At 36.0% G+C, this 21,741-nt stretch overlaps 1 protein-coding gene across 1 annotated transcript in view; it reads right to left on the bottom strand.

The window, feature by feature from the left end:
- Positions 1–10,070: 10,070 nt before the first annotated feature.
- The window catches only part of LOC131076466 (uncharacterized), a 42,624-nt gene continuing 30,953 nt past the window's right edge, over positions 10,071–21,741 (bottom strand). The window contains exons 3-5 of the mRNA XM_058013650.2: positions 11,709–11,804; positions 11,308–11,444; positions 10,071–11,120 (exon numbers count right to left, since the gene is read on the bottom strand). Of these exons, the coding sequence (XP_057869633.1) occupies positions 10,943–11,120; positions 11,308–11,444; positions 11,709–11,804 (411 nt within the window). The 3' untranslated portion in view covers positions 10,071–10,942. The remainder of the gene's footprint in view (positions 11,121–11,307; positions 11,445–11,708; positions 11,805–21,741) is intronic.

Below are 21,741 nucleotides of genomic sequence, written 5' to 3' on the forward strand. Positions count from 1 at the left end.
TTTGATTTCCCTTCTACAAATTCACGTTTCCTATCCATTATCTAATACCACCAAAAAACTTCAATTAATTATACAACTTTAAAATATCCTCACGCTATAACAAATAATGCATTTAATGCTACAACATTAATGAATACTTCACTCTCCTAGTCAAATATTCAATAGCAATTTAATAATCAAATCAAATATAAAACAAAAAAACATAAGATTTAGAAAAAATACAACAAAAAACAATTACAAAGGAAAAAAAATACAAAAAAACGTGGAGCATGATAAATTAAAAAAAAAAAAAAAAATTTGCACTACGTACCGTCCCTACCTTTCCATACCACATACATTTGCTTCAACGATTGCCCTCCAAATAAAAAAGCACCTTTTCTTTTCGGCTTTAATTGCATGCAAACTAGGCAAGTGTTAGTTAATCTCAATATTATTTATAGAGAAAATAAAGATGTGTACAAGTAATAATTTGAGAAGGGAGTCATGTCAGTACAATAAATGATGGATTTATTCTATGTATAATAATGTATATTGTTTTTTAAGCATAAATGAAAATGATAAAATGAAATTTGGACTATAGAAATTTTGTTGAAATTTTATTTTTTTTGGTCGATAATAGGTAGAGCCAGGGTAATATATTGATATTAAAGAAAATTTATAGAAGAAACCACAAATTTCTGCAATGACCCAATAGGGCATAAAAACTGTGGATATAAAATTATGTCCATGAGCATGCACAGAAGGAAAAAACCACATTAATACCCTTGAATTTATCTAAACTCGGAGGAGGTTTAGCTGCTGATAACAAAACATTTATCCTTTTCAGATGAAAACTATAAAAGCTTTAACAAAATTTATAAGTCTGAGACATCGTTATAGTTTCATTTAGATGATCTAGATTAAACAGAGAAAATCAAACGAAGAGCCAACTATGTGCTTTGTAACGGACCTAAAAAACAAACAGACTAGAAAAAACTATATGTTTAATCCTCTCCTCGAGGCATGAGAGGAAGTATTGGAGCACGACCTCTTCCATGTCCCCTTCGTCAAGGTCGACCCCTTCCCCTTCCAGTAGCATAGTCGGTCCCTCTTCCACAACCACACCTCGTCTGCTCCACATGGGAGTCCTTTGCTTCTGTTTTGGATGATAGAACACCATTGAGTCTAGCAAAGTTTAGGAATTCTTCTTCTCTGCCCGTGTCCTCCGGATTGTCACCCAGAAACCTCCATTTCAGAAACCTTAAGGCCATGGCAGCAAAGGATCTGTATTTTTGAAGGTCCTTTCCCGTCAGGTCTAGCAGAAACGGATAAAATTTTATCAGCGCTCCTGGGACATTGAAAAGAATTATCTCACTTGGATGCAAAGCACCAGAGTCATATCGTGCTTTGTTTAGAATTTCTTGCAATTAAAGCAAGATGTCTCCTGGGAAGAGTTGTCTGGTAAGGTTATAGACTCTCTGTTTTTGAACCTTGAGGTCCATCAAGGAGGCAACAAACCGAGACGAAATATTTGTATTGTCTCAAGGGTATTCATCTCTGCTAATATGCCTACTCCCTAGAATTAGCTTAACGGCCTAGATAATTGTTGGCTCTAGAACTAAGAGGAGCCTCTTCAATCTCAGGTTCATGATTTGATTGAAAGAAACTTGGCGGGTTGAGGCAGAGAGTGAGATGGGGGTATCCGATCCAAAGCATGAAATTGGTCTGGGGAAAACACTCGTAATAAACCTGAAAGGCTCCTCTCCAGGCATCGCTTAAAATTTGTAAAGTAGCTTAAGCTTCTAAGAAGAGGGTTGCAGAGAGAAACCAAATTGATAATCTTGAGAAGAAAACCAAATAAAAACTATTAAGCGTTGGCTTCAAAGTGTATTTAATGAAAAATGCCTTGAACTAAACTCACCTGCAAAGGTGGCAAAGAATATCTGTCTTTCATCGTGCCAAATCTTGAGGTTGGAAATTATGAGCTCGTCCCAATGGACAACGCATGCCTCGTACTTGCAATGACGACTATCCGTAGGTTGTCTTTTCGGGATGGAAGAGGGAAAATTGTGCTTTTAGAAAGGCCAACCCAAAATGACGTCATAGGTGACGTGGCAAACTCACTTAGGAAAAAGCTAGCGGAAAAAATTGAATTTGAAAATAAAGTCGTTGATGCCGAAAACTTATGTAGTCGCATTGAAGCGGAGTGCGCTTGACGTGTGGGAACCAAATTCCACTGCTGAGAAATGATGATTTACTCTCAGTAAGCTAAACCATGATTATTGTTGTCATCTTCCCACCAATGTAGAGAAATGCCTTCTGCTGCAGTTTTCGAGGGGGAATCTGCTTCTATGTTAGTCTCTCTGTAGACATGTTTAGCCTCATATTGTTCTAGCATGATCAAAATCTCTATAATACTATCCAGTATTGCCTGTAGTCGCCAATTTGGGATTCTTCTTGATTTAACTGCATTAATTGCTATCTCTGAGTCTCCCCATGTTTGTGGCAATCAATTAAACCTAGAAGCAAGGCTTTGAACTCTTTTATATTATTAGTATATGGTGGCAGTGGCATGGCCATCTTGCTAATAACTGTTCATGTATGATCTCTAATCACATATCCTATGCCTGAAGCACCTGGGTTTCCTTTCGAGACTCCATCAAAGTTTAACTTGAACCAACCCTGCTTTGGAGGAGACCATATAGCATCCTTTCTTGAACTAGATTTTTTTCCAAAGGTAGGAGGAATCTTGATTCCATTGCAATTGTTTCTTATACTATCATCCCAAGAAGACAACATTTTGCTAGTTTGTTGAAAAGGCTAGTTTGTAGTTTACTGTCTCGACAATTGATGATTCAATTGAGGATTCTACGAAGCTCGCCCCTTTGGGGGCTCTCCAACACTGATTCAAATCTTCTTGCTTTGTCATAAAAAATTCTTTAATTCCTTTCTTTCCAGATTTCCCAAACAAGGCAAGGAAATATTCCCAGATTCTAACTTAAGGTGCTTTCCTTGGGAGGTTGTGGCCAACATTGAAAGAGTGTGACTATATCATTAGGAAGAGTTGTTATCCAACCAAGTTTTGCGCATAGCCATCGCCAACATTTTGAAGCAAATGGGTAGTTTAAAAGGAGATCATCCATTGTTTCTGCTTGAGCTTTGCACATAATGCATCTTGAGGGCCCTTCATAGCCCATTTTAGTGAATCTTTCTGCTGTGAGGATCTTCTGTTTGAATGTCGGCCATGCAAAGATACCTGCCTTTGGGATATTCTTGCTAATCCAAAAGAGTTTTTGTGGGATATCTTGTTCCTCTTGATTCCCAAAGTTTGATAGAACCCTATAACCATCTTTAGCGTTATATTGCCTTGTTTTGGAAAAAGCCCGTATTAGAGAATATTTCCCTCTTCTGGGATTTATATTTATTTCTCTAATGAGGTCGGATAGTTGGTTAATTTCATCAATAGGAATAGGCAGTCTCTCCAATTGCTTCGAGCTCCAACCTTGCATACTAGTAGCCCTGTCCAAAACCAAGTAATCACTAACTCGAGGTCCCCAATTTTGTTGGAGTCATTGCTTGGTTGTTGGAATATTGAGGGAGTTGTCAATGCTTGGGTATCCTCCCCACGAGTCTTCCCAAAAGAGGGTAGAAGATCCATCGTGGATGTCCCAAGACATGGAGTTTGCAATTAAATCTTTGCATGTGACAATGAAATTCCAGGTCCTAGATCCCTTTGGATGGGAATTAGGTCTTAGGAAGTTCTGGGGTTCTCCATCTATAAGATATTTTGTTGTCATCATCCTCACCCATATTGCTTTGGGGTCTTTAATGATCTTCCATACTAGTTTAGCTCCCAAGGCTTTGTTCTGCAAATGAAGGTTTTTGATTCCTAGACCCCCCATGGACTTGGGTTTGACGATTTTATCCCAGGGAATTAAAGCAATTTTATGTTTTTCTTCACTGTTTTGCCAGAAGAAGTTTCTCATCTTTTTTATGATGAAGGAATTTGCACCAACAGTGAGGGATAAATAGGATAAAGGGTAGATGAGGAGTGCAGAAATAACTGCTTGAAGCACTACCAGTCTACCAGCCCATGAAAGCCATTTCCCTTTCCAAGAGTTAATATTCTAATCCATCTTTATCTTTAGAGGATCCCAAAGTTTTGAGTTTCTCAATCCTCTATCAATTGGAATGCCTAGGTGAATACAGGGAAGATTGCCTATTTTACAATTTAAGATTCTTTGGATCTTTACCTCTAAGGGGACAGAGGTGGAGAAAAAGAAAAAAATTATTTCTCTTTGTTGATAATTTGACCTGAGGCCTTCCCAAAAGTTTCCAGAAGCATTTTCAGCTGGTTTGCTTCCTTGATCTTAGCTACACCCAACAAGAGGTTATCATCTGCAAATTGTACTTGATGAGTGACTACAAAGATTTTAGTTATTTTCACTCCTTCCAAGAGGTTGTTGGATTGTTTTGATTTGATAGCCCTCCCTAGAGCTTTAGCCATGATGATGTAAAGAAAAGGGGAAATTGGATCTCCCTGTCGGATGCCCCTTGATGAAGAGAAAAAACCAACTGGCATCCCGTTTACTAAGATTGAGAATTTGGGCGTGGAAATGCATTCAAATATCCAATTGATCCATTTTTTATCAAACCCAAAAGCCTGCATAATTTTGCATAAGAACTGCCAATCCACATTATCATAAGCCTTTGAAATATCCAATTTGACAATCATACCTGGTATCTTCGTGTTTTGGAGAGTGTGGATAGCTTCTTGGGCAAGAATGATGCCATCTAGAATTGAGCGGCCAGGGACAAATCTCGTTCGTTCTACCGATATAATGCAAGCCATAAGGGGTTTCATTTCGTTTGTCATAAACTTTGAGAGATTTTTGTAAATTGTATTGCAAAGTGAAATAGGCCTCAATTCCCCTAGTTTAGAAGCTTTCTCCTTTTTTGGAATAACGGTATGAACGTATTGTTGATTTCTTTAAGCAGATTACCTGATGTTCTTGCCAATTCCAGAGCCTCAACTAAATCTTGTCCAAAATTTTGCCAGCAATTCTTGAAAAAGTCTATAGGGAAGCCATCTGGACCGGGAGCCTTACCCGAAGGGAGCTGATTAAGTGCTTGAGTTACTTCCTCCAATGAGAAGCTCTCATTAAGCTTCATATTTTGTTCATCTGAAATGATATTTGGAATCAAGGCCAGGAAGTTTCTCTGCTCTGTAAGATGGGAACCATCTTCATTGTTTAGTAGCCTTGAGTAATATAAGGCTATTTCTCTCTTAATCCCCTTCAGGGTCCACTATAGATTGGTTCTGATTCAAATCCAACTTTGAGATCCTATTCATGCTTTTGTGAATATTCGTCACATTATGGAAGAACTTGGTATTTTTATCACCCATCTGAAGCCAATTTTCTCAGGACTTATGCTTCCACAAAATTTCTTCTTTAGATAGAATATCCTCATACTCCATGACCAGCCTCTTTTCTTGATCAAAGGAATCTTGATCCATGCCTTCAGAGATGATTTTTGCATTTAGATTAGCCAGCCTAGCCTCTAAAGATTTTTTGCTAGAGAAGATGTTTTTGAAGTGCTCGGAATTTCATTGCAACAGCTTCTGCTTGACATACTTTAGCTTTGAAATGATGCAGTAAATTTTGGAGCCTTCACAAGTTTCTTCTTTCCACCAAGCTTCTATCAAGGTTAGGAAGTCTGCATTTTTCCTCCACATATTCTCAAATTTGAAGGGAGATTTCAAGTTATTTGAGACCCCTTGAAGGACTAACATAATGGGAAAGTGATCAGATCCTGAGCAAGCTAGGACCAAGCACTCCAAAGAGAAAGGGAAGGAATTGAGATCCCCCAACCAAAAAAATCTATCAATTTTTTTTGAAATGTTGCTAAAACCTTTTCTCCTATTTGTCCATGTAAAAGAACTGTCTCCAAAATCAATGTCTAAAAACCCATTCCTATCAATCCAGTCGTTAAAATATTGATGAGATCTGCCTAGCTTGATAATGTCTCCCCTTTTATCTGACAAATTCCTAATAGCATTAAAGTCTCCTCCTATGATGAGTTGAGGGTCCAAGAGTTGAGAAACGACCCCATCAAGAGTTAACCAGAGGTGTCGTCTGTTGAAAGTTGGTCCATAAATGTTGATGATAAAGAAGGATGTGTTTGTTTGCAAGTGTGTGATCTTTACTAGTAGCCAATTTATGTTAAAAGCAACTCCTTCCACTTGAACTTGAGAAGGCTTCCAGATTATCATTAGACCCCCCGAGGCCCCTTCTGATGCAATTGAGATTTTAAGAGAAGCTTGAAAAAGAGAACTGATTCCCAAACCAAAAGATACTGCTTGCTGACAATCTAACTTAGTTTCTTGGAGGAGAGTGACATCTGCACTGACCAAGAGAGTTCTTCTCCTAATCACCCTCTGTTTGTTAGGGGCATTGAGACCCCTAACATTCCAAGAAAGGATTTTTATTGTTGTTCAAGAAGGGTTTACCTTTCCCTACTTTCCAAAGGTCTCTGATTTTGGATTGGCTCTCTGTTGCACCTTCTTGATTTCTTGCTTCATTCAAAGATCTACGACCCTTCTTGGGTAGAGTAAGACCATAATCAAGTTTCTTCTTTCCATCTAGCAACTGATTCAATCCCAGTTTCCTTTTCTCCTTTATCTTCGAATACATAACAACCAAGGGGGTTTCCAAAACAAGATCCATATCCTCATCATCAACCATATAATTCTGGAGAAGTCTCAGAGTTTTTAGGTCCAGGTGCATATCCAAACCAGGTGGCATCATAAAAGGCGAGATCAGAGGAGGGTTTGATAGTTCTGGGGAAAGATTAAAGCATTGCTTAGAAGACAGAGGATCATTGAGCAGGGAAGCCGAAAAATCAGGATGCTCCTTTCAAGGGCTCCTCTTGGAGGGAAGCAGGAGGCTAAGAGGCAGATTGACTTGTTCTCTATCTAAAGAATCCTTTTCATCTAGAAGTAAGAGATCATTTGAATCCTCCAGTCTTCTACAATGTCATTAGCAATAATTTTCTCCTTGTGTAAAATGTTATTTAGTGACATAAGTTTTCCTTTGCTTGCCTTTGTTAAAGCGGGAGCACCCCCCTCTCGCTTTTGCCTAATTTTGTTCCTTTTTTTTAATGCCTTTCTAGGATTTTGAGCGAAAATATTGAAATCCCCCCGAGTCAGAGAAGGGATTCTCTTTTGGCCAAACAAACTCCTCACAGTTTTGTTGCTATGAATCTTAACAATCAGGGACTGAATGAGCAGGGGAAAGGTTAGGGGAGGCTGAGAAAAAGGTGAAATAGAACCCTGAAGAGAGAGAGAGAGAGAGAGAGAGAGAGAGAGAGAGAGAGAGAGAGAGAGAGAGAGAGAGAGAGAGAGAGAGAGAGAGAGAGAGAGAGAGAGATTTTCAAAATTTCTCATTCAAAGCATCAGAAAGCCGAGAGGGCTTTGGAGTTTGAATTTGGCAGGTAGCGACCACTGCAGGCGTAACTGCTTGAGACGCCTTTCCTTTGTTCTCCGCCTCAAGGGTCTTATCATCACTTTTTGAAACTGCTACTGTTTGGAGGGGAGAGAGAGGGCCTCTAGCAGCTGCCATAGAGAAATTGAGCACAATTTGATCTCGAATGATGTATTTGCCAAGAGTCTCCTCCCCCAGTCTCTGAACTTTTTGCTTCCATTTGCCAACCTCTGAGATTATCTCTAACTCACTATAGAAACCTTGTTTTAAATTTATTTCCACATAAATATTAGCCACGTCTCCTTTAAGACCATTCAAGAAGTCTTCCTCAAAGTTGGGCTTTCTAGTTTGAAGAGGAATGCTATTTGGACCAGTAGCCACTTTGCTTGCCCAAGAGTCCAGGTTCGTGAACTTGGTTGAATCAACATTCTGAAAAGTCTGAGGCCTTGAGGGCCAAGGATGCCCTACTTTGCAGGGCTTCTCATAGTTCTGCCATTTCAAGCTCAATCTGCTTTGTCCTTTGGCATCTCTGTTTGACCAATGACAATGTTCATTTGCCCGCTATGGATGCGTAAAGCTTCGACTCTGGGGAAAGCCCCTCTCATCTGAGTGCTAGGGAAGGCCTTCCCAGATCCATTCCTATTGGTTCCTCATTCTCTATTTTGTTGAAATTTTTTAATTCTTTGTATTCATTGGGTAAATTAATTAAAAAATTAAATTCAATGAATGCAATAGTATCCTGCCTTTGGCAGGAACTAAAAAATATCCTCAATTACCATACATTTGACAATATAAGTAATATCTGCTTGTTAATTTATAACCAAATGACAAAGATCTATGTTCAATCCCTGAAAACAGATTGTTTAATCATACATATTGCAGAGACCCTTCCATTATGCTATTAATTTATGGTCATCGTTGCCAGTTTCAATACACCCAGTAAAGTTCACCATCACGGTTTTTTTTTTTAATGCCCCATCTGAATACAAACCTCAAATTCATTTTTTTCCAATGCAATATAAAACTCATTTATTTATTTTAATGCAATTAAAACCTCAATGAATCTTATGCCATCTCCTAGTCATAGTAAAGATTTAGGTGGTAAAATGTTTCATTGGATAGGACAGGTTGGAACATTTTTCAAGAGCATGGTAATAATTATGGGTCAGTGATGGCATTGAGGTCTTATATTTCTTGTAGAAGCCTTTCCATCTCAGTGTTTATCCTTGCCTTTTGTTTTATATTGTCTCGTGGAAAACATATTCTTTATTTTTTTTAGTTTGAAGCGATGGAGTTTTGAGGGGTAGGAGGTTAAACAAACTGGATGGTGAATTTTTTCAGGCAACTGGGGCTCTCAGTAATGGAATTTTTGAGGTGTGGGAGGTTAAGCAAACTGGATGGTGATTTTTTCAGACAGCTGTAAGTAATGGAATTTTTGAGGGGTAGGAGGTTAAACAAACTGGATGGTGATTTTTTCAAGGCAGCTGGGGCTTTAAATCACGTTGTCCTCATCAAATCTCTTGTTTCACATAAATGAGTTTTTTAATAATAGAAACTGTTATTCATTTCCTTTACCTAGGATACAGTTAAAGCCAAGTTAAAAGCTTCCCATCACCTGATATTTCCTACTTGATAAATTACTTTGACAATATCCACAAATATTGTAGGTTTCTTATAGGCCTTCCCAGTCCGTAACAATAAAAAAGACAAGAAAAAACTATAGAATTTGTATTCATTGAAATCTCAGATCACTCCAAGCCATACCTCAAGATTCAATATATTTTAGAATTGTGGACCGGTGTTTCATCATAGGAGTTCAAATTTTGATTCCACACCCTGTATATTAGAGGCCTCTAACGCTAACCTGCCATTTCATAAGTCTTTCCCTGATTTTAAGCCAATCATAAAAGAGCAGAAGATGCTCAGTCAGTAAAATATCATCTATTTCGGACTTCTTTACAAGAATAGTTTTGAGACACCAGTTGTATGCTGCTTCTTGGTCCTTATCAAAAGAGGCCTAGTCAATGTTCGACCGCTAGATTGTTCTATCAAGAGAGAGGTGTAACTGTCACAAGGATAATTACAAACATCCACACAATGCCATGCACGAGTTTATTTATAATTAACTAAATAAAAGTCTAAGAAAAAAAAAGTTGCTAATATACATTGCAGACTACTTATACGACAATCATCAATGAAAAATTATTTTAGTATTTACTTGCTAGAATCTAGTCACACATTATATTCAATAAAAGATGAAATTAACTGGATATTGCAATCAAGATCCACTCATAAAATAGCACTCCATTCACAAAGAAGATAACAAGATGGATGGCAAAAAAGATAATTACCCAGATTTCACATCCTAGATTGTTCATTTTCTATGGTTGCGAACCAAGGTTCCTCCAATTTAAAATAATGTCTTGTGACATAGTAAAATTTTCCAACTTGAAACTAGAAACAAGCAACAAGATTACCACAAATCTATAACAATTTATGACATCTGAACAATTGTAGAAGCAACCTTCTACGGGATTTAACATTGATAGGTCAAACAGAAAAATTTGGCTTAAAGAACATTAAAGTCTGTCATCATCACCACGACCATCATCAAATCACCTTTTCATTAGCAGTATGTAATCACTAAGATGAACATTGTAGCATCATTGAAGATATCCCAGGCAAAAAATCACTGGTTGGATTGAAATTTGAATACCAAATAGCATTTTAGAAACATCTGATACACCACAGTACATCTTCTCTACAGTAAAATTCTGGTGTATATCTTCATTCAGAATCTTATTCTTGAAGTCGCAAACTAGTTTAAATCTCCTACAGCCATCCTATCCAAATCCTTTAAAATTTCTTGGCTTGCTCTTCCCTTCATAGTTTACTGTAATATGCAAAATACAATGTCATCCTCTAGTGCAGAGAAGAAATTGAAAAACTTGCATTTACAGACCATTTAAGCCAAGATATGTGCACATTGCAACAAACAATCCATACTGGAAAATTATCAAATTGTCATATGTTTAACCCTTTTTTGAGTGTATTATTCTGAATAAACCAAATAGAATGTTGAAGCTTTTAACACACCCCCCCCCATCCCAGCCTCCTGGGTTCTCCCATCATCTCTCTTTTGGCCAACAAGTCAGCTACCCCTAAATAGAAATCTATGACATTAAGTACAAAATAAAGTCCAATTAATGATTTGTTACAATGAATTAATTAACTCTTAAATGTAACTTTGTAGGCACGTGTCTAGGGTTAACAAAGTTCACTTCAGAAATTTATTTGTAAATTGTAAACTAATAGCTGAAATAGAATATCTTCACTCAGTGACAACTAGCTCGATATGACAGCAAGCGGATCTGTCAAGGCCTGCTACAACATGATGTTAGTATATTAGAACTTCAATTGCATGAAATGCCTTGTCTAGAGAAATTTTCTTGTACTTTGGGGGTTGGTATACAGGTGATCTATTCCCTCTTGTCTTCCGTATCATCGTTCAAGCTGAAAACATCTGTGCTCACTTCTTTCTTCTCCTTCTCTAGCTTGGAATTGTTTATATCACTATCAGCCATTGTTATTGGCTTTGTGAGAGACACAGTCACTTCTTCCCCAAACTCTTCTCCAATGTCGTCCGAGTAAGCATACCTGTTTACAACAGTGTCACAAGACAGCGAGTAGAGTAGTTACCTACTAATTCCTCCTATAAACATGTCAGCTTCCCCAAACAAGCCTATAGTTAACATTTTTTATTTTGTTTGGGTCAAATGTAATATTAGGTAGGAAAAAGCAAATATGAGCAATGACAGGAAACACAAACCATAATGCACCTTACCTAGTGGAATTTTGAGATGGAGCCCAAAGTGCACATATGACACAAAGCAAAGCAAATGAAATAATATGCCAAAATGCTCCTACGATCCAAGCATTTTGCCAGCGTTCACTGAATGGATCAGTTGCCTTGAAATACAACTGTAAAAGAGCAAGAGCAATCTCTCAGAAAAAGTAACCAAAACAAAAGGTTAAAATCAAATTTTTGAAAACCTAATCAGAAGCAAATATTATAATACTAAGTTGCACAGACTTCAGAGTCAGCTAGAGATGGATGGAAGCTATAATTGCACAATAACAAGACAATTCAGTCATGAATGCTATCAATGGACATGATCAGGATGTATCTAACAGAATTAATCAACAGTGGAAATGTGATGAAATGTTAAAAGGCTATAACAGTACCTCATATCCAATCCATGCTACAGAAACAATTACAGCCACTGCTAATGCATTGGTGAATTTCCTGTAGATATCAAGCTTAACCAGCAACCTTCTTGCCTGTTGCAATTGAGTTCATAACACCTTAGTTATGATGTACATTTTCAGTAAGAGTTTAAGATATCGAACAATTACATACCAACATATAATTGTTGCACTCGACACACAAAAATACAAAAAATTAGGAGATAATCCCAAGATACCTCCTTCAACGCCAGTTCATATATAAGGTGCACAGACTCAAAATGAAAAAATCCAAGTATAATCAAAATTCAAAAAGGTGTAAACATTTAAACTGCAGAGTAGTTCATGAGAAATCCATCAGGAAGTTACATCACAGGATTAAATAATCCCAACTCCTTTTTGGTAAAATCCCCTATAGATTTTAACCCAAATTTTTACAATCTTTCCCTCTGAGTAATTTTGTCAAACAGTTTGCTTAATAGTGTGAATGTATTATTTCAGTTTTGCAAGGGAAATGACATATGTTTGTTATGTGTTTAGGCAGATTTCCTTGCTCAGAAAGACAAACAAATATTGACTAAACAATCAAGATGCACTTTGCACACAACTGGAATGATAATGTTATTTTCAATATCCAATAGCAGATTAATAAATATTGCTCAGAATTACATGTATCGATATAAGAATGAAGTTGCATCACCCAGAAATTACACAGCAGCTATTATGAAATCTGAAATATCACTTCCAACTTGGTCTACGTCCAGGTATGAGGTGCTCTTAACTATCACGCCCATTTCATAGCCACAATCACCCAAAGGAAATACATTGAAGCAGATTATATAATTGTCATCACTGTTGAACACATTCAATATTCCAGCACTGCCATACCTCAGTCCAAAAGTCTCAGAATGCACCTTGAATCCTCCTTAATCCCTCATACACCACCAAACAGCAGCTACAGGTTAGAGATTTAATGGCGGCTAGCATGCAATGCCCAGTAGTTGATACCCACACATACAGCAATGAAAGACCAATGCAAAGATTATCGACCCCTTCAAATGCTGAAAAAACCACCATAGCATTCACCCAAAACAAAAACTATATCTCACACCATAGAATAAATAAATCAACCAGCATTGCTGTGTCTAAGGCACACTTGTTCACACATTGAGCTGCCAAAAGTCCTGATGGAATGCAAGAAAGTGTCATGATTTGCTATCCTCCAAGATACAGAGCTGCAGCTAGGCATAAGGAAATAGTCCAGACCTCTTGCTTCCACTCTTGTCCACAACATGCTCAGCAATAATGGCGTATAACCTCAAGTTCTTTCAAATCTTCACATCAACCCACTGCCTATGCTCATGCCAAAGTAAATATGAAATTTTATGCTCAGAAACAGAAACAAATATTAGTATCAAATGAAACCACAAACCTTACGAAATTTGTCTTCAAAGAAGACATCACAAAACTTCCAAACCTCAATCTTTGAATCCAAGTGCGAAATCTGAGTGACTTTGCCAATTCACCAACTAGGGAGGAATCTTTCATACCCGAAACCGATTTCTCCAAAGGGTTTTCATCCTCTAAAGGATGAGATGAGCCCAGTTCGATCTCCCAAACCACAAGGGCTTCATTCAAAGAAATAGAATAAACTACATAATACCAGATGAACTCCAAAACCTCCTTTTTTAATTTTTTCGAGAACTTTCCAGAAAACTCAATATTAAATCACTTTATTAATTAAGCCTTATAACCCCAAAAAGTGATTTAATTCATTATTTAATTATACCTGGCACATAAAATCCCTTTATCAACGTCCCAACATTTAAAATTTTCCATTCTCATTCCAATAAGCTATTATACTAAGGTGCCCATTTAGATATTTAAATTAAAATAGCAACCTTAGTAAAATTAATTAAAATATAACTCAATATTACTCCCAAGTTGTGGAAATGCTCAAAAAGCATCGGAATAGAAAACTGACTACACTGGAGTGATCTCGATGATGAATAATGAGAATCGGACCTGACCAAATGACTTACTATTAATAGACACTTTCTCCAAGAATCTTGGAGAACACAATATAAGTCGAAAATAACATCGAAAAGCAACGTATGAGTCCTCTACACCATCTGGGCTCATTAGTAACATCAAACAACCCCTCTAATATGTCTGACACACACCCAAAAGGTCAATGCCAACAACAATGCAAGAGAACCCAAAAATGGGGACATTACATTTTTTGCCACATCTAGTAGCAAACTCCACTATTTCCAATATAGTTTGATTTAGATGTTAATGTAAATAATTGGGTCTAGAAACTTGGTCACAAAGGGAATTGCAGGAAGTTTCCAATGATTCATTTACCTCATGCATCTAGTTGGTGTCCCCAAGGGAAGAAAAATATTTTAACCTCCAAGGATATAGTAAAAGAATAAACTGGTAACTAACCTCTGGTGTCAATTTAAATAAATTCACTTCCTAAACTTTTTTAAAATGCCATTGGTATTGTTATCACACCTAGTTTCATCCCCAATGAACGATCTAATTGTAGTAAGGTTTTCACTGAATGATATCAAAGAAGTTAGACAAGACTCCGTCATCATCCTAAGCTGTGCCAAACCACCCAAGTGCAACATTCCCAAACAAAAGTGGAATGCCTTTGAGATTAAATGAAAACAGGGGTATGGTTATTACAAAAGTACAAAAGGGGAATGCCACTATGATGGCAAAGAAGTTGATAATTAAGCAAAAAAAAAAACCATCTAACCAATAGATAGAGTTAGTACATTGGACTCCAACCCTCTTATCCATGATTATGAAGAACGTCAAAATCCATTACCCAATCTTCCATGGATGATGTGACAAACTGTAAGAGGGCCAAATAAACAACCATCTAACAATTGCCTAGAGTTGCCCAATGAAAACACATAAGGAAGAAAAATGAAGAATTGGGAAAACACAGAATCTTATTATTTGAAGATTTGTAAATACTATAGGACACTCCAAATTATATGGAACCCAACCAGACTACCTGTAAATATTTTATTTGATACAACCATTCCCTTGTATACGCCCAACTATGCCTATGGGCCATAGTAGAAGATTTTTCCAACTCATAAGCAAAAAAAAAACACATTCAAAAACATAGAAATTCTTTTTAAAAAGGCAAAAATACTCATTAAAAAAAAAAAAAAAAGAAGAAAAAAATTAAATTGGTGCACAGTGCACACTGATTTTTTCCCAAATAAATTGCAATAAAATTGTAAGTCCTAATATTTTTCTTGAATTATCATGATGAAATCACAACCTACTCACCATTTTTTTTGGTCAACCCCATTAATCGAGAAAAACCTATGTTACCCCAAGTTTCAGGGATAGGTGGCTGGGGGACAGGTGACGGGTGGATGCATTTCTGAGTCTCCAATTTTTTGAGCCATTTCTAGGGACGGCCAAGGGACGGCTATATTGACATTTGATAAAGCATGCATATGTACATTATAGAACCTTTATATATAACATTTGTGTTAAATTGAGAGTTCACGTGAGAGTCAAAGTCAGACAAATTAGCAAGTCTGGAAGCTTTCACTTCCAGCCGCCTTGCTCATAGACACACTCCTCATCGATGATAGAATTTGTATCCAGTTTGCAGTTTATGGACTGATGTTTATTCTTAAAATTGTACCAATTATGCTCACCAATCCTATTGTAAATCTGTGAAGGTTAGAAATCAGTTTCAATGCTCATTCATGTGTGTTGCAGCTATTGAGGCTAGTAAAGGCACAATTCTTTTAAGGTGTCACTAATATCTACATGAGCTAGTTGCTTGTTCAAGGATCCTCTGTAAAATCAAGTTGTCTGCAATTTTTTGTAAGATCAAATCTGCACTTTTATTCTGTTAATCTTTAAAATCAGAAATTTAATGTAGAAGTTAAATCATATGAAAGACCATATTTCATGTTGCTGCAGTTAGAACTGGCATATGTAGTTTAATATGCGTATGAAATTTATCAAACACTTATGCACTATTGCTGAGGTGTGGGGCCCACAAAAGAACAAAAAAAATAAAAGTTTAAAGCATTTGAGGGTTTTTTGAAATGTGCTTTGGAAAGGGGAATGGCTGGCCATCCCCTTTGAGAATCAATGCCATCCCAACATTTCCGGGGCGTTTCCTGCTGTTTTCCAGATTTTGGGAACGGCTAGGGGTTGTGCCCAACCCGTCCCCCATCTCCTCATCCCTGGGTAACAAAACGTTTTTTTTGGAGGGGCGGAAGGGGGGGGAATTACACCAAAATATCACTAACATTGGCGAGTTGTGATTATTGCTAACATGCTATGAACCACTCTGTTCTCACTCTCAACTCCAACTACAGTAATAAATCTGTGGCACTTTAATTTCTTGTGTTCAACTTTATCTAAGACTTCTGCCCAAATTTCACCCCATCTACAAAAGGAAATTTCCACTTTTATATTGACATTGTGATTATTGATCTTCCCATAGCAGCATAAATCTTTTGGAAGAAATATCAGCAAACCAAAAGATTAAGATTTAATAAACATAAATCAGGCTTTAATTGGGGAAAAAAATAGAGTTTCAAAAAATATAGAAAAATGCAAAAAATAAAGAGAAAAGTCTACTGTTTTTTAAATTTAAAGTAATTTTAATATTATTAAGATACAGAATGTAGCACTGAAAATTGTCCTAGGTCTCCGACGACATTTTCACTAACTTTTAGTCTAAACTGATTAAATAATTTTTATTAATTAATTAGTACTAATATTCTTCTTCTAATTCTCTGTAATTAAATAATTCTTAATTATTTATTGTTCTTCTAAACCATTAATTAAATAATTTTCATTATTTAATTAATGTTCATTATTATCTCTTTCTAGTCAATTAATCTTGATCTTAATTGCCTAATCCTAACTATTCCTCTCCGATTAAATAGTTCACTTAATTATTCAATCCCTTTATTATTCTTCCATGATTAAATAAATTTAATATTAATGACCCCACTTAACTCTTCCACTTTCTAATTTCTATCTCCCTTTAACTCTTCCATCTCCTCCCACTTATCTCTTCCACTTTCCAATTTCCATTCCCACTTATCTCTTCTGCTTTCCAATTTCCCTCACACTTAACTCTTCCACCTTTCCATTCAGCACTCTTTCATTCCTCCACTTTTGAAATGGTAGCTTTTTTTTTAAATAATAGTTTCTTTATTTATTATCAATTAACTCATCTCTTTCTCCATTTATCTCATTCTTCACTCTTTCATTCCTCCACTTTCAAAAAGGTAGATTTTGATGAAAATAAATACTTTATTTATTTATTTTCAACTTTCTAATTTTCTCTCCAATTAACTAATTCTCTCAATCAATCCTATCCATTCATTTCCTGAAATCAAAATCAATCTTAGCCATTGATCAAAATCCAAATCTTCAATTTAAACCAATCAAATCCTCATTTTTGACAACCACGCCTTCGATATCTTCATGCTGTCAAATTATCAACTCCCTTTCGGATTTGCTTTGTGCACACATAATTTCTGAGAGACATCGTACAAGAAGATTAAGAAGAACAATGGAGGTCATGGATTTGATGCTCATTATAATCATTTTGATTTCCATTTGAATGCATTTTGAATTCATCTTTTGTTAATTGTTTAGGTCATTTTACTTAGAACTTAGTTTCGTGGTTGCCTAACAATTCTTTGCAGGTATTCCCAAATTTACCTACGACACAGAGAGCAAATAAAAAATGAGAGTTTAGCCCCTCAATTGTGGAATTTAGAATTTAGTATATGATAGCTACATACTAACAGTTTTCAAATTTTCAATTTCGAGGCATTACCACACTGTGCTCATCTTCCCAACCTTTATGCCATTTGCCCTTCTGCTCTTTTTTCCTCTTATATTTTTTGCATCCTTTTATGATATTTATTATTGCATTTTTACTTGCTTCAAAGGATCGGATATCAGAAAAAAGGTTTTCAAATTAATTTTATTCATGTCTTCTGAAAAAATTAGGCAAGCAAGGGGAAGTTCTATGAAAATGTCCATATGCCAATAGTCGTGGAAATAGGTCATAAAACTTTAAGGACATTAAATATTGTGGTAAAGTTGAAGCCACCAAATTTTGTATTTTTTGAATTGTAATGTATAAATCATAGTTGAAAAACTCAATTTGACCTAATAAATTTATAAACTTGGAACTAGGATAAGATTTCCAAACATAAAATAAAACATTTGTGTGATTTTACTTTAAAAAATATTTAAAATAAAAAACATTCATTTATTTATTTAATTGAATAAATTTATCATTACTAAAAAGAATGTTAGAAAAGGAAAAATCGAAAAGTAAAAAAAGAATAAAATAAAGCGAAAAAAAAAATTGAAGCCCACATATCCCGTAGGCAAGAAAACATAGTGAGTAGTCTTAAAAAAAATAAAGAATGTTGAATGTGAACAAAATGGTGTGCAATAAAATGGGGATTAACTTGTGGTGGGGATTATAAAAAATGATTAAAAAAAATGAAACAGATATGCAAGAGAAGGCAAAATAAAATGGTGAAAATCTCCAAACTATAGCAGCAATGGAAATCGTTGAGGTCAAGGAAATTTAGCCACCATGCAAAGTAGCAAACAAATGCAAAAATTGCTTGACGAAGACAAGTAAAACCTTTTCCAAGTTTCAAAAATTCTCTAGCCAAGTCAAAATTGCATTCAATCAATCAAATATTGGTAGACCATAAACTCATTATTACTTGCAATTGTACCAATTAAATTGCACTTTTTTCATTTTTTTTGGAAAAATCGTTAAAAAATCATTTTGGGTAATTTATCGATTGAAATTGCTACTTTTTAGGGATAAAAATCACTAAGAGTGGCAGTTTGCAAATGCTTCATGTATTTTTGCTTCTATGGATCTTCCCACAAATGCAAGAATTGAAAAGTCATAGCTACACCATAAATTTATAAATGAAATTTCAACAAACCTAACACTTATGCATCCATCATACAGTTTTGAATACTATAACACTTGTAAACATTCTTGAGACTCTGAGAGTATGATATAACAAACAAAAGAATGTATGTCATTTTCCACTTGTCAACTAGAGAATGACTTAACATAGTCACCTTCCAATGAGAGGATTCAATCCTATCGGGCCTTCCCAAGCTTTTGTGGTAACACATGATACCATGGTGACACACTCAACTCTATGTGGCTGTATAAGGGTGCTTAGGTAAGTGTTTTCTTTAGCCAATGTGCCCTATGCAGCACTAATGACATCATCAATGGCCTTTACAATAATGTTGTAGCTTGCATTAGCTCCTAGATGCAATTAAAACTGCAACCCAAATTTTAAAACGCACAAACACAACTAATCCACTATGTAGTGCAAGAACTAAGATGTGCCTACATCAAACTCATTGAGAAAGTGAAATTGTGAACCAAGAGCTCAAAATGATGACAAAAATGCTTGATTCAGATGCCTAATTTGGCTTACTACTAATTCAAACAACCATGCATCTTCTCCGAGCCTCTTACCCTTATAAGTTACACTAAAGTTTTATTTTAATGCTCTACCAAGTCTTCTTATGAATCAAGTATTTGCCTTTTACAATCAATATTTTCATAAAAATGTATTTCTTTAGTCGTATCATTTTTCCCACCAAAAGAATAAACAAAGATATTGAATATTGAGGAGATATCAAATCCTTCCAGCAACTCAATTTCATATGCATCTCAAATTCATTTCACATGAGAAAATATTCTTGGGTTTCAATTTATTATAGTTCCCTTAGGAGACCATTCTTTCCTCAATTGTGCCACAATTAACTCCCTTTATGAGAAAATCTTCTCCCTCTAAGACACATTTATCTGCGTTGTATTTGACATTTCTCGTCTCCAATTACTTTATGACTTGTGCATGTATCTCCCACGTGTCGTATGAATTCTTCAACATTTGTGCTATGGTGCCTTCCTCCTACCTTCAACAAGTTAGTGACACCCCTTGCCGATGCTCCATACACTATCTAAAATGGTGTTTTACTAATTGACTTGTTCACTAAATTGCTATATACAAACTCAATTTGTACCAACATGGAGTTCAATTAAGCAGCCAAATCTTCCACCAAACATCACACTAAGTTGCCAAGGATTCAATTGCTAACCTTTTTTTGACCATTTGTCTACAAATGATGTGTTGAACTATATTTCAACTATGTGCCCAGCTTCTTCCATAATGTTCACTAGAAATGATCAAGGAGCTTTGCATCTCTATCTTGAGTAATACTCTATGGCAATCCATGCAACCACACCTTTCCACCCTTGATGCATCCATCATTTGCTTGCAAGGAATGAAATGCGCCATCTTTTAAAACCTATCACAATCACAAAAATTGAGTTGTTACCTCTTTGCATTTATGGTAACCCAAGAACAATCTATGGACAAGTTCTCCCATGGTATGTCCAACATAAAAGGTAATTTGTAACTTTGCACGACCATATCTTTTGTGCCACACCCTTAGCAATCTAGTTCATTTGGCATCTCTCCACAAACTTATGCACGTCTCTACACAATTCAAGCCAATGAACTAGCAATGCATGTATCTCATTAACTTAAAAATGACCTCTCAATCCATCATTGTTAATGCAGTCAAGGTTGAAGGGTCCAATTAAGAATTATTTGGCCTTGCAACCCATGTAATTTCTTTATTAGTAATGAATTACAATAGATCGTACCATATCACATGATCTCACTTAATGTATTTCCTCCATAAACTCTGAACTAGATTCATTTGCATTCTTTGTGTTCTATCTTCTTCATCTATCTCTAACTTGCTCAGTCTCTATTTCATCCATAGTTCCACTGACTAGGCCTCTTTTGATAAGGACCAAGGGCTACTCCCAGAGAGAGGGAGTTGATTTTGGTGAGATTTTCTCTCCTATTGCTAAATTGTCCTCTATTAGATTGCTTTTATCCATTGTTGCAGGCTTGCAGCTAATGATTTTGAGATTGAGCAAATGGATGTTAAAATTGCTTTTTTGCATGGAGACTTGGAAGAGGAAATTTATATGCAACAGCCTAAAGGATTTGAGGTAAAAGGAAAGGAACACTTGGTTTGCAAGTTAAAACAGTCTCTTTATGGTTTAAAACAGTCTCCCCGAATGTGGTATCAAAAATTTGATTTATCTGTCATGAAATTGGGTTTTGTTAGAAATGAAGATCACTATGTATACATTAAATGTATTGATGATCATATTCTAATCATTGTCTTGTATGTGGATGATACACTACTATCGGCAATTTTAAGGCAATGGTTAGTGAGCTAAAAGCTCAACTTTGAAGGGCATTTGATATGAAAGATTTGGGAGCTGCAAGGCATATATTTGGTATGGAAATCAAAAGAGATCGGGTAAACAGAAAACTTTGGTTATCGCAGAGTAAATATGTTGGCACTGTTTTGAATAGATTTAATATGCAGGATTGTAAACCAGTAAGAATTCCTTTGCAAGTTGGCACATATCTTTCATTAGATATGTGTCCTAAGAAGGATGATGATTTGGAGGATATGTCTAATATGCCTTATGCTAGTGTTGTAGGAAGTTTCATGTATGCAATGGTTTGCACTAGACCAGATACTACACAAGTAGTGGGAGTTTTAAGTAGGTTTATGTCTAACCTTGGTAGAAAACATTGAAATCATGTTAAAAGGGTGTTGAGATAATTTGCAAGGAACTTATGATTATTGTTTAGAAAATTCTAGGACTAACAGTGTGGATAAGACATTGGACATACAGGGATTTGTTTATGCAGATTGGGCAAGTGACTTGAATAGTCGAAGCTCCACAAGTGGGTATGTGTTTACTTTGTTTGGAAGAGCTGTAAGTTGGATGAGTAAGAGGCAGCCTACGGTTGCTTTATCCACTACTGAAGCAGAGTACATGGCTGCCAACCATGTTTCTGAGGCAATATGGTTACAAAGAATGCGTGCAAGTATTGGTTTTGGTTGCAGGATAGTTTAG

Source organism: Cryptomeria japonica, chromosome 5 (genome assembly GCF_030272615.1).
Source record: "Cryptomeria japonica chromosome 5, Sugi_1.0, whole genome shotgun sequence".
Taxonomy (NCBI): Eukaryota; Viridiplantae; Streptophyta; class Pinopsida; order Cupressales; family Cupressaceae; genus Cryptomeria; species Cryptomeria japonica.